The sequence below is a fragment of the Ananas comosus genome, linkage group 1 (genome assembly GCF_001540865.1).
Source record: "Ananas comosus cultivar F153 linkage group 1, ASM154086v1, whole genome shotgun sequence".
Lineage (NCBI taxonomy): Eukaryota > Viridiplantae > Streptophyta > Magnoliopsida > Poales > Bromeliaceae > Ananas > Ananas comosus.
Genome location: NC_033621.1, coordinates 352,153 through 365,565, shown reverse-complemented (window position 1 = coordinate 365,565; position 13,413 = coordinate 352,153). Strand labels below are relative to the sequence as shown.

The 13,413-nt window shown below is 37.8% G+C and overlaps 1 protein-coding gene across 2 annotated transcripts; it reads right to left on the bottom strand.

Annotated features, from left to right (window-relative positions):
- LOC109720352 (protein TIFY 4B) lies at nucleotides 4,949-12,858 on the bottom strand. 2 transcript variants are annotated; one of them, XM_020247404.1, is made up of 9 exons: nucleotides 12,685-12,858; nucleotides 12,432-12,583; nucleotides 12,147-12,334; nucleotides 11,676-11,760; nucleotides 11,432-11,600; nucleotides 11,155-11,229; nucleotides 6,180-6,237; nucleotides 5,863-6,080; nucleotides 4,949-5,499 (listed from the first exon to the last, which is right to left on the bottom strand). In XM_020247404.1, exons 1-9 carry the CDS (start codon nucleotides 12,803-12,805, stop codon nucleotides 5,435-5,437), a joined length of 1,131 nt encoding a protein of 376 aa, XP_020102993.1. In that variant the 5' UTR covers nucleotides 12,806-12,858; the 3' UTR covers nucleotides 4,949-5,434. The 2 variants fall into 2 exon arrangements, with proteins under 2 accessions (XP_020102993.1, XP_020103001.1); XM_020247412.1 differs by having other exon boundaries at nucleotides 4,949-5,456.

The window sequence follows — 13,413 nt, the reverse complement described above, 5'->3', positions numbered from 1 at the left end:
AGTCTCCCAATTTTTAATAAAATGTACCATTTGGCGTGAGAGTACAAATTTTTGTGCAACTCCCAGTGTAAAAATTTTTGACGTCTATATATGGTTACAAAAAAATGTACTATCTTTAAATACCGTTATTGCGAGTTTGGTATGAAAAAATATTTTTTTATGTAACCAAAGATTTATATTTTTCTCTTTTTTTTTTTTGAGAAAGAGGTAGCAAGCTACCTGCTTCATTCATTAAGCAAAATGAATTTAGCGTACATGATGGAGACAGCTAAGGCCTCCTAGCGGAACCGGCAAAGCGAAAAGAAAACAGTAAGAGACCAGTACAGATAAGTAGACAAGAGCACCGACTCGAGAGATTAAAGAGCGATCACGGGTCTAGTGCCTCGGTCCATGCCTTCAATAACGCAACGACCCTTCCAATTGCTCGGGTAGCATCCGGGGTCTCCACGCTGAAGACAATCTTATTGCGCTCCGTCCAAACAACCCACCGATTTATATTTTTCTCTTTAATAAAAAAACAGCATGCTGTATATTTTATTACATTTTTAAAAATTAAACTCAACTAAAAATATAAATTAATTAGATTTTAAATTTCGAATCTCAAATACAAATTGTTAAGCTGCCCATCAACTATGCAAGGGACGGTCTGTTGGAACCTAATTTTTGTGAATAGAGGAATTGGAATAAGTTTTAAAACAAAAGAAAAAAAAATCCAAGTTAATTACAACTATATTTATACGATAATAAAAAATTACTTTAAAACAAATTGATGGATAAAGGTATTATTAGTTCTTCCCTCAAAACTTTTACTTCAAGCAGCAGGTCAAAACAAATTCTACTAAAGCTCTCCCTAGACATAATTTTCACAGAAGCATAAAATAGGTTTTTTATCTTAATTTTCTTCTTTTCGTTTTTCCTTAGATTAAATGTCTATCTATTATTATATATATATATATATATATATATATAATATATATATATATATATATCTATATATATATATATATATAAAGAAATGGTACGAGACAACCTTTCGTTGGCACTGAGTGGGAACATGATTAATTATCAGTAAGGGGGGGGTTTGACAAGTTCAGTAGTTGGGCCCTCCCCCACATGTTCAAGTTGCTGTTTGATTTTGAGGGAGAGTGGAGACAAAATTTAGATAACGGCTACAAACAGTGGATCATCCAACATTGCCATGTGGGGGAATAGGGCAAATATTTGAGAGAGAGAGAGAGAGAGAGAGAGAGAGAGAGAGTGTGTGTGTGTTATAGGTGGGGATTTGGCCAACTCGAACTCAACTGTTCTTTTGGAGTTGGAGCCCCTCAAAATAATCCCTCCCTTCACCTTCCCTTCCCCTCAGTTGTGGCATTAGATCACCAAAGCCAACCTAATGCCACTTGGGGAATGACCGACCATGTAAAAGAAACTTGTTCCAGTTAATTTACTTCTATCTCAATATATATATATATATATATATATATAAAAGACATGCATAACATAGTTGATAGAGACATTAATGTTCGCATAAAAGACTTGTATTTAGGTTCCACATGTGTTGCTTCTAAATAATGTGTAAATGGTTGTTTGTACATGCAGTACGTCTTTTAGAATAGTTATGCTACGAGAAGCAGCAATGAAATGCTCCATCTTTACTCTATATATTGTTGTTGTTATATATGGAAAGAGTTCTATATTGATACTGTCGAGTCAAAACACTATATATAGCGTCTTCAACTACGTACCTATACCTAAACAATGCTTTTGCAGGGGCTCTACATGCATGAGATGGGCCATATGTGCAGGTCCTAACTCTTTAATTAATTAGTGTGATGCTTGCTACAAGCTTGCATATATAACAGTTGCATGCGATGCACGCGAATAATCAGTCGAATGATGTAGATTCCCAAATGTCAATCCAGGACGCATTAGTTATTATATGTTGAAAAGATAGAAACATGCAGGATTATCCTAATATACATATGACATGACAAGTTTTGATTAATTTGTGATGCATCTTATTTCAAGTATTCATTCGATCAGAGCACGCATGGGGCTCACCGGCTTCGTACCTAGTCTCGATTGACTTCAAAAAAGAATAGAGAAATATGTTACAAAACAAAGACAAAAGAGAAAAAACCACTCACTTCAAAATAGATCCTTTTCAATACTAATTAGAGCAATTCTATATGTACACCCTAAAATTAGAAGTGAGATTAATTTACACCGCACTCATGCAAGAGCTATTATTTTTTTTATTAGTATTATTAACCTTTGTTAAAAATTCCAAAAATCCAAAAAGATTAATTAATGCATGAACTCTTCGATGGAAATAATAAAAACTTTACACATATATATATTTATATACAGAGTGTACAAGTAGCTAACATTTTTCTAATAATTTCTTACACCAAATTAATGTAGTTGTTTTGACTTGCAGTGGTTGAGAGGTGAGCATCAGGTTCAGACAAGTGCCTTAGTTCATGCAATGCTTTGTCTCTTGCCTATGGATAAAATAGGAGAGTTGGTAAGTAGTTAGTAGCAATTACAAAGGAGTGGATATCATTTTAGTTAAAAAGTGTCCTCTAACAAATATAGGTTAGGTGCAACAAAATGAGTTATGTTAAATACATGCACTAGTGGTTATTGGAATGCTCCAGAGTTTGATTTCAAGTTTCAACAAAAAGGGGTACTGGTCCTTTATTATTAGTTGAGGTATCAACTCAAACCATGATCCCAACAATTGGAATGGTTTTCTTTAATTAGGTGCATGATGTCACTGATAGAATTGCACAAAAGGAAAAGTTGAACCAGTCACAATGATATATAGGTGAGTGGTTCCAATCTACCAATACAAATAATGGTTTTATCGACCGTCCGAAGCGCAAGTGGCAAAGGACTTGACGGTTGGTATTCGAGATCCCAAGTTCGAATCCTAATTGATTCGCATTTGTAGCCAAGTTTATTTGTAAATTAAATAAGCAAGAAATAAATGAAACGTGTAGCATGCTACTTATCTCTAAAAAATAAAAATAAAAATAATGGTTTTTTTGTTTTTTTTTGTCACTGCAACTTTATTATGAAGATACAAAAGAATCCCAGGTTCCATGAAATTAACTAGGTTACTTAAGTACTTTCGTAAAAGGTTAAGATGGTGCAATTTAATTACCCCACGTAACAACCCATTCAAAGCTTAGATCCCTTAAAATTCAAGTCCAACATGGGGCTAATTTTCATAGGTGAACATTTGCTGAGTATATTCATTCTAGCTATCTATCCTTCTTCATATAAATAATAATAAATGTTTTTTTTTTTTTTTTTTGAGAGAGAGAATAGAAATAATAAATGTTGAACAGCAGATGCAATTTACGGAGATAAGATATGTCTATCATGAAATTAAAGAGCTGGGGACCCTGGAATTAATTCAAAACCAGTGAAGGGCCCGCGTGATACGAAGAATATATATAAAATCTTTTAGCAACAAAATTCAGTTGATTTTTTTTTGTATGGTTTAAAAACTTTATCAGCTTAGTTATTAATATAATTAATTTGAATAAAAATAATTTAAATGAGTATATATGCAGCATATTATGATTTTTATAAGAGATCACGGTGGTTAAGTAATTAATAATGAATATATGCGTAAGCAAATGGCTAATAATATGGATATTAAATGATTAAAATAATCAGAACATAATTCAACAATTATATGTATAAAAATAACTTTTTTAAGGATATTTAATTAAGTACATTTTTTGACCATATATATTTGAAAATATTGTAGGAACTCATTAATAATAGTTAGATTATATTACAAGACTATAGATATTAAAATAAGAAATAATGTAATTAAAATAATTAAATAAACATGGCTACAAAAATAGAAGAAAATCACGAGTATAAGAGAAAAAAATATAAAGAGCTATTAGTAATTAGATTATTTTATAAAAATATATGTGAAAAACTAGAAAAAAAACGTATTGAAATAATTCAAATAAATTAATAAAAGTAATTAATGGAAGGATGGGATAGTGGTGGAGAAATTGTTTTGCACACAAATGCATAAATATATTTTGTACACGGCATCTCTAAAACTAGAAGATAAAAATTTAATGCCAAAATCTAATTCGTTGGACGTATTTTATGACATTTAAAAGGCCTGGCTATCAAATTAAAATTAGTTTTAAATCCTATTTCTCAAAAATGGAACAATAACTCATCCTTTATTATTAATTTTTAAGACTATTTGCTACCTTGTAACATTCTATTCATAGGCTTTGTAACATTCTATTCACAGGCCTTGTAAATGATCTAAATTATATCTATTAAAAAATGAGTTTTCTGCCTACCATCCCTATTGCAAGTGGCAAAAGAATTTGATGGTTGGTATTCGAGATCCAAATTCGAATCCTAATTGATTCACATTTCCAACTAAGTTTATTGCTACCTTTCTTTCAAAATAAAAAAAAAAAAAGTTCTCTGTATAAGACAAACTAATAGACCTAGTGTTGGCAATAATTTCTCATTACGAAGAAGAGAGTGTTGGTAGGAGACGTGTCACCTTGCGATCTCCTAACTATCCTTTAATGCTATAAAAAAATAAAATAAATAAAAAATAAATAAATAAATAAATAAATAAGTATAGAGTGGAATAGATAGATTTTGTATTCTTCGTCCTCACACAGTCTCTCTCCCCTAGGACCCATTCAATTCATGATTAATTAAGTTTGTTGAAGCGAGTGGAAAATACAAAGGAACTATTTTTTTTTTTTTTGCCTAAGGTTGAATAATTGAAGCAAGTCATTAATCCACTCTGAGTCATTTAAGAACACATCAGCATGTTTGCATTGTCAAAAGGAAAATGATAATGCGCTCACAAGTCACAATTAATAGCATTTTTGCATCAGCAGCAGAAAAGATCAACTTCACAATTGGAGACAGTATAGACTTGAAAGGAGAAGATCTGCAGCATACGTCCAAAGCTGCACAAATTTAATTTCAGAATAATAAGATAAAAATCTCAAATTACATTCACCTCATCACCATCAAGATTACTGATACACATATAAGTGCAAAATAGGCCTGAGCCTTGTACAACAACAGATTCCCGCGTAAGAGTTCATCTGACCCCAAAACGGAATACCTAAAACTCTTGGCTAATTGATTGTCTCGAGAGACTAAAGACGCGCCTTACCATCTTATACCATAATTCTCAGCCTGATGATGTTCTTCTTAAAATCTTATTTACCTGGTATACACGCCCGCATTAGACCAGATGCAAAATAGCCTTCCTCTTGTAGTCCAAGGGAACGACAGTCGTGATAACAGACTACAGGGCATCTGCTTAATTCTCAAAAGAAAGTGACCGTTCCAAAGATTAGGTTCGATCCTTGCATCGAAACATTTGGATTAGCAACTCTTTGAGCAAAGGAAACTAGGTTCTCAATTGCCACCACCTGTTTAAAAATGAGATGCAATCAAGACTTTGGAGTTTAGTACCTGAGAAAGAAATCTCAACAATCAAAAGAGGATTGTGTTACAATATTTATCTAGCTTGAGATTTATAGCAGTGGAGAACTACTTGGATAAAGATAGAGAAGGATAGAAATGGCTAAAGCATTTAACACGGCAGGTACTAATTACTTAGTATAAAGCACACTCCACAAAACATTTTTCGGAAGATGAGTTTAATTTATTTATTAGAAATTAAGAACACGAGTGTAATCAGGAGATTGCTGAGTTATTTTGGCTAATTGAATACTTCTCCTTATGTTTGCATGCAATGAACATATTTGGTTGAAAACATCTGAACATAATGTGCTCATCGACATAGTCAATTCAGTAAAGATCATATTTACTTACAATCATCGTTAAGGTCAACCGAGAAGCGTAACTTTCCTGCCTGGTTTTCCATCGAGCTGCTCCTAGTGGGTGTTGATGGTGGTCTCGGGTGGTTAGGGGAGCTCGTGTCGCTCCTAACCAATTGCTCATTTGATGCCTGATCCTGAATCTTCTGGCCCAAGTAAATCATCTCCATGGCAGAAGAAGATGAACCCCCAACAATTCTTTTGCCCTTAAACCTTCATATTTCGTGGAATTTATTGAGGCTTAGTAATTGCAAAGATGATATTCTGACTAAGAAAGTTAGTTCCTATGGGGACAAAAAAACCCCTCAATACCTGTCTTTCCTTTTCTCCAGATACCGCTGCAAAGATGCTTTTCTGCTCGTCGGACCTTCTGTTGTGAAATGAAAACAACATCAACTAGTTTACCATTAGGCTAAAAAAGTACCTTACGAAATGCATGTTTTGTAAAACAAAAAGCTTATACTTTTGTAAAGGTTAAACTTAACAGAAGGTTTTTCACGGTGGCTGTTAGCACCGAAACAAAGTTTTCGCATTTATATAAAGAGGACGATCTAGTTAGCCAGCAATTTTTTTAAAAAACAGATTCTTTTGATAAGAAGCAAATCTTTTAGCTAAGTTTACTAAGCAAGCTAACTTTGTTAAGTGTAATTTTTTTTTTCTTTGTTATTAAACTTCGTTTGTTGGGTTCGTATTACAACAATGCCTACAATAGCTGAGTAAAAGTACATGAAAATTGCATTTGAACATGCAGGCTAAGGATTCTGGACAAGTAGGGTCATTAGCAGGCCTAGGGTGGAATGAACCTTTCCAAGATCGGACCGGGCTGGGCCACGCTGGGTCCAAACCACCCCTTGGGACGAAAGAAAAATTAGTACCATCTTCCAGCCAAACAGCAAAAGGGAAAATAACCTTTCTATCCGTTTCATTGAAAATTAGGAATTTTTTTTTCTTTTCCTCCTTTTTACTAAGGTGTTTGGTTTGCTGTAAAAGTCACTTCAAAACTGTTTCCGGAGTGAAAAACTGTTTCCAACTAGCTTGGATTACGATAAAATCAGTTTTCCTGTAAAGTAATTTTATGGATTCTCCAAAAGAGTTGAGTTCTCGTTTCTACTCAAATCAAGGAGAAAACCAATACTGCAGTAGTCGCAGCTCATGACTCCACCATGGATGTTCTCATGTGGTCCCACCACCAAAGTGAAAAAACCTCATCAACCACATGATTGTTGCTATATATATATATATATATATATATAGTGTCCGGCTGGAATACTATCGATAGCACCATGGGCTTGGTGCTATCGAGTTTTCCACTGATAGATTTAACTCTTTGATTTTTTTTACCCGTTAGATTATACTATTCAACCAACTACCCGCTCAACCCAGGGATCCACATCATCCTAACCGCACATTTCTCAATCCAAGGACTAAGAATCTAATAGCACCAATAGCTTGATGCTATTAATAGTATTCCAGTCTAGTTCTAATAACATAAATCATGTCTAATGGAATTGATCATCAAATCAGACATATAACTTACAAATACAGAGGTCTCCATACTTTTGAAAGTAAAGAAACTTAACTCTCTCTCTCTCTCTCTATATATATATAGAACTAGACTGGAATACTATCAATAGCACCAAGCTATTGGTGCTATTAGTTTTTTAGCCATTGGATTGGAAATTGTACGATTAGAATGATGTGGGCCCCTTTGAGTTGAGTGGATGATTGGTTGAATAGTATGATCTAACGGGTAAAAATAATCAAAGGGTTGAATCTAACGGTGAAAACCTTGATAGCACCAAGCCCTTGGTGATATCGATAGTATCCCAGCCGGAATCTCTCTCCCTCTCTCTCTCTCTCTCTCTCTCTCTCTCTCTCTCTCTCTCTCTCTATATATATATATATATATATATATATATATATATAGAGTTGAGCTGGAATATTATCGGCAGCAAACGGGTTCCGTTGCCACCCATTTATTTTCGATGATGGAGCCTCCAAATCGATAATCAGTACAGTTGAAAATGATTTATACCACTTGAAGTATCTAGAAATCAAATTTCATACTTTTTCGATATTGTTCCCTTGTTCATCAAGTAGGCGTAAAAATAAACGGCTAAAAATGAATATCCTCTAAAAGGTGATGACAGGAATTTTGTAATCAAGATCGAGAGTATAGATCTTGTTCTAAATAGTTTAAAGAATTTTCTAACAAAAAATCAATTAATTAGAATAGTTTTACACCGTTAAACAAGAAAGAGCCTCATATCGACTATTAAAATTACAAATTTTGAAACTCTTTGATCGTTAGGTCAAAAAGATTTGAAATTTAATTTCTAGATACTTCATGTGATATAGATCATGTTTAACGGTGCCGATCGTCGATTTGAAGGCTCCATCATCGAAAACAAATGGGTGACAACGGAGCTCGTTTGCTACCGATAGCATTCGAGCTCAACTATATATATATATATAGGCTAAATTACAGAAAATCCCCCTGTAATAACCCGCTTTTTCACTTTTCCCTCCTGACATTTAAAAACCTACACTTTGCCCCCTTGTAAAATGAAAAATATTCACAGGGATGTCACGGTGTGTAAAATGACCATTTTGCCCCTCGCCATTGTTGTCTTCTTCCTGAGCTTCCTCAGCCGCCCCTTCGATCCGCCGCTATTTCCACCTCAATCGGCCNTTATCATACTAGATTAGATATATGTTCAATGTTTTTACATTAAATATATAATTCTAATTATTATTTATAAAATTTATTTACAAAATATACAAAAAAAAAAAAAGCGTATTTTTGTTTTAGCCAAATAATAGAACATAAATATAAAATAATTCTTTTCCTTTCAACTCCAACCAAACAAGCATAGTATGAAAACTGTTTTCATTTTCCAACAAACCATACGGCAAGAACTGTAAAATTTATTTTTCACCAAAAATTCTATTGCACAAAAGATTATTTTTTTTTAAGTCTTACGTGGAACAAAATAGACCCTAAATCAGCTAGAAAATTGGTAAACGAGTTTTTCAAGGAAATGTTTCTTAACTTTATATTTCCCGAAATTTGCAAAGAAAATATTAGTAACCATATATAGGTTAGCAAGATTGAGTCAGGACAACTAAAGGGTCTATCCGAACAAACATAACTGCATTAATTACAGCAAGGAGAGAAACCTCAAGTTATTTTTTCTAATTAATACGCGTCCCCGCCACCTACAGGAAACCAAATGGGGGCTATGAATTAAGCAATTAATAAAAGGAAAAATGCTAAATTGTGCTTTTGGTCCTCAAACTATTACACAAGTGACACTTTGATTCTCAAACTTTAATTTGTTACCGTCTTTGACTTAAACTTTCTAGATCGTTGCAATCAAATAACACGGTGCAATTTAATTAACTAACCGGTGATGTGCTATTGCTGCGACAGTAATCTAGTAATAGCTGCGGCATATCATTGCGACGTCAACAATTATTCTGTAGAACTTCAATAATATAGAAAGATTGAGCTAAAACTTACACTAAGTAAAAGTTGGAGGATGGTGGTGTCGCATGCCTTGTAGTTCGAGACCAAAAGTGCAATTTAGCCTAAGAAAAATTAAAAAAGATAAATACTAGCGTATCCCTTAGAAAGTTATAATCCAAATATCCTTCTTTTTTTTTTTTGAGAGAGAGAGATAGACAGCACGCTACCCGCTTTGTTTATTTCATTTAAAAATAAACTTAGATAGAAATGTGAATCAACAAGGATTCGAACTTGGGTCTCGGATACCAACCACCAAGCCCTTTGCCGCTTGCTCTAGAAATGATCGGTTTCTAAATTTTAGCCCTTTGCCGCTTGCTCTAGGGATGATTGGTTTCTAAATTTTCAGTACGTACCTAACAATAATACTCCATTAAGTTTTCATCACTCATTCGTTAAAACAATTTTTCCCGCTCACTAGGAATAAGGACACCATAAAAAAAAAAAAAAATGCTAGATCTACAAGACTACAACCCACTTTCAGTTGTAATCGATAATAACCCAATCCAGTGGCTATCTTATTTTAGCCTGTCTTATTAACTATTTTTTATTTACTAAAAATCACAAGGAAAGAGTAAATCGTCAACATCCTAGGACGTGACTATGATTGAAGATTAGGGTTACGATAGATGTGTGATATAAAAGGCAAACGAAAGGACAAAAAAAAAAAAAAAAAAAAAAAAAATAGATAATTTTAAAATTTTTTTTTAAAAAAATATCAATTATTTATGTGGTTTTATAAGCAGGGATGTACGTATTATGTAGATGTCCGAGAATCCGAACAAACTGAGAGAGGCACCGGGGGAGGGGGGATGGGCCAAGAAGGAGCGGGAGGTGGCAGGATCCAAATCTTTAGGGCCATATTGTGGCGTTTAACGAGGCCGGTGACGAGACGTCGTACTAAATGGGTCCCCACTAACAACAGCAAGCAAGGGGGACCATCCGGCGACGGACGAAGGAGCGGTGGGCCCGCGAATCACGAACGATCTCTCCCCTCCAAAGACCGGTCACAACCCTTTTCCACCCCACCCGCTCGGTGCGTCACGGGTCCACAGAGACCATACACCGATGCAATTCCTCTCCCCCCTCTCTCTCCCTCCTCCCATCTTCTTCTCATTAAAACTCGGAATCGATCCCCAGCACCTTTTTCTCCGTGCGGCTGGACTGTCTGTCCCCTCCAGCGACGCGTCGTCTGCCCAAGGAGCCACCGACGGATGTGGCGAATCTTCCGGGCCGTAATCGGGCGCGGATCTTCTCTATTAATTATCCTATTCCGCTCCGATCCGTTTACTATGTAATGGACAGAACATAGTACTTCCGTACGTCGTCTTTTTTCTTTTTCTTTTTTTTTCAGAGTGGGTGACTAATGCATAGTCCAATCCAATCCAATAAAAACCGGTCAGACTAAAAAATTCAATCAAACTCTAGTCTAGTATGACAAAAGGAAAGGTTAAGGGCCCGAATTGTATTATAAGATTTTTTTTTTAAAAAAAAAAAAAGAAAAAACATCCGAGTTGTACTTTTGTATCTTATCTCCTCCGAATTAGAACTGATTTAATCGCTGAGTGCTTTTTAGATAGAGAACCAAAAATTTTGGCTCGGCTTCAAATCCAACTACGAAGTTGGCCATGCGAATGAGAAAGCAAATGATAGGATGAAGGCAAATAAACATATACATAGCAGGAAATAAGAAGATAACAAGGAAAAAAAAAAAAATAAACCGTAGCAGATTTTACCCCGTACGTTGCTCCGCATTCTTACCGGTCTCGGGTTCACGCTCGGGCGGCGGGGCTCTCCACTCCTCCACACTCTCCCGGGATCGTCGGCCCAACGCGCCTGAAAAACAGCATCACCACCCCGTAGACATAACATCAAACGAAACACAAAATCGATCAACACAGCCCGCGGCAATGCCGGCGGTATGAGTAATTTGATTAATATTAAACTAAAGTGCTATCCAGCCAGCGTCTCATACACTCTATTGCATGTTCTGCAATAGAATGCGTCCTACAAAAAATTTTCTCCGACCATTACATACCAGCAGGTGCGAGTGGAAAAATGCCGGCAGCTGACGGAGCGGGTCGGACATGTGCCGGTGCGAGAAAAGCCATGGGGAAGCGAGGGGGCAGCGGCCTGATGGAGTGAGCCGGACCGGGCCCGAAATCGCGGCCATCAGGGCTCGCGGCGAGCTGCATGATGGCCCGCGCCTGCAAATCAAATCCGGTTCGAGTCAGGCTCATTCCGTAACACGAATACGATGCATGACGGTTCGATTATTTAACCTTATCGGGCATGACTCCGTCGTAGACGTTGATCTTTCCGTCGTAGAAGATGGTCATCTGACCAGCCGGCACCTCCGCCGCAGCCCTGCAAACGGCCCAAGGCCCATCATCATCACGCATCACGAAAACAAAAGCAAATCGTGGCCGTCCACCAGGATAAAACCCGTTTTACGGCGGGTAGAAACTTCTAAACCCCGAGAGTACTCATAGAAGTTTCTATACGTATTCACGGACGACGACGACGACGACAACCACCACTAGTGGTCCTAAGGGGGAAAGCCATTTGCCCCCTTAGGTAGGCGTCCCTATCCAGTCGGGCTCTCCCAGCCGTTGGATCGCCGAGCGTCGCTTTCGATCAAGAGAATCTAAACACTCTCAAAAGTGGAATGGGCGAGGGGAGGCGCACGGACACAAGCGGCGCACGATAGCAAGGGTCTAGAGAGAGAGAGAGAGAGAGAGAGAGAGGAGAACCTGGGAGAGAAGCAGCGGTTCTCCGGCGACGGGAGGGGGTTTCCTCCGGCGAGGGTCGGCCGGAGCGAGGGGTCGCCGGCTGCGAACGCCGGCGGGGTCGGATCTCGTCTGCGATACGGCGACGGGGCCTTCGGCGGAGGCGACGGAGAGTCCCCGCTCGGGTCCTTGGGCGGGGAGGAGAGGTTAATCTGGGGTTGGTGGGGAGGGGGGTGGATTCGAACAATAAGCGACTCGATTGTGAAATTGGAGAGTGAGAAAGAGGGGGTTTAGGGCGTGGAGGCTCACGTGCGGCGGCGGCGGAGGAGGAGGAGGAGGCGGAGGCGGTGGCTTTTGGCGAGTGGCGGTGGTAGCGGAGTCGGGGCGACCCTCGAGGAGGGCCTTGAGGGAGATGACCTGCTGGATCGCCTGCGACTTGTTCCAGGAGGGGCGCCGCATACCTGATCAGGAGAGTAATTAGGAGCTGTAAACGAAAGGAGAAGGGAACGGACTCGATCGGTAGGGAGGAGCAGGGTCGAGAAGCGGAGAGGAAGAAGAGGACCTTTCTCTTTGAGGAAGCGGCGACAATCCTCTCGCGTGAGCTGAGCGATGTCCTCCTCAGTGAGCTCCGCGAGCGGCTTCTCTAGAAGCGCCCTCGCCGACGTCGACCCGCCGGAATCCATGGCGGATTCCGGCGATCTCCCGCGGCGGAGCTCTCGTAGAGGTGATTATAAGTATATATTAATCAGTATATTTATAGGAGAGGCTAGAAGGAGAGGAGAGAGAGAGAGAGAGAGAGAGCAAGAGAGAGCACTCTCTACATCTACTCTCTATATGTGAACTTTTTTTTTTATAATAATAATAGTAATAATAATAATAATTAGTATTATAATTTAGTTTAACATTTTGGCAAGGGGCTTTTAGAAAAAGGGGCGGAGGTGGGAGGACTGAGGAGGGAGAAGAATATGGAAAGGGAGAAATAGAGGGATGGGATTTGGCCGCGGCGTCCCCGCTTCGTCGCGAGGTGAGTTTCTATTTTATTATTATAGTTTTTTATATTTTTATATTTTTATTAAGTTTAAAAAACCCTGCTGCAACCCCAGAGTGCCACGTCAGCGAACTGCCCCCCGTTCGTTGTTTTCGTGCACGCCCACTTGGCAATAATGCCCCTGTTTTTTTAATTTTAGTTTTTTTTTAAAAAAAATAATAATAATACGTTCTGGTTGTTTGACGGGAACACCGCTGAATTGAGAAATTATAAAGTGGGTACTAATCAAGTGGACTTGTGGTC

What these genes read in the sequence shown, in the direction of transcription:
- LOC109720352 (XM_020247404.1), bottom strand. Translation starts at nt 12,805, where the DNA reads ATGGATTCCGGCGGGTCGACGTCGGCGAGGGCGCTTCTAGAGAAGCCG. An exon ending in CCGCTTCCTCAAAGAGAAAG is followed by an intron (nt 12,584 to 12,684) that starts GTCCTCTTCTTC and finishes TCTCCTGATCAG; the next exon opens with GTATGCGGCGCCCCTCCTGG. An exon ending in CTGGAGAAAAGGAAAGACAG is followed by an intron (nt 6,081 to 6,179) that starts GTATTGAGGGGT and finishes CGAAATATGAAG; the next exon opens with GTTTAAGGGCAAAAGAATTG.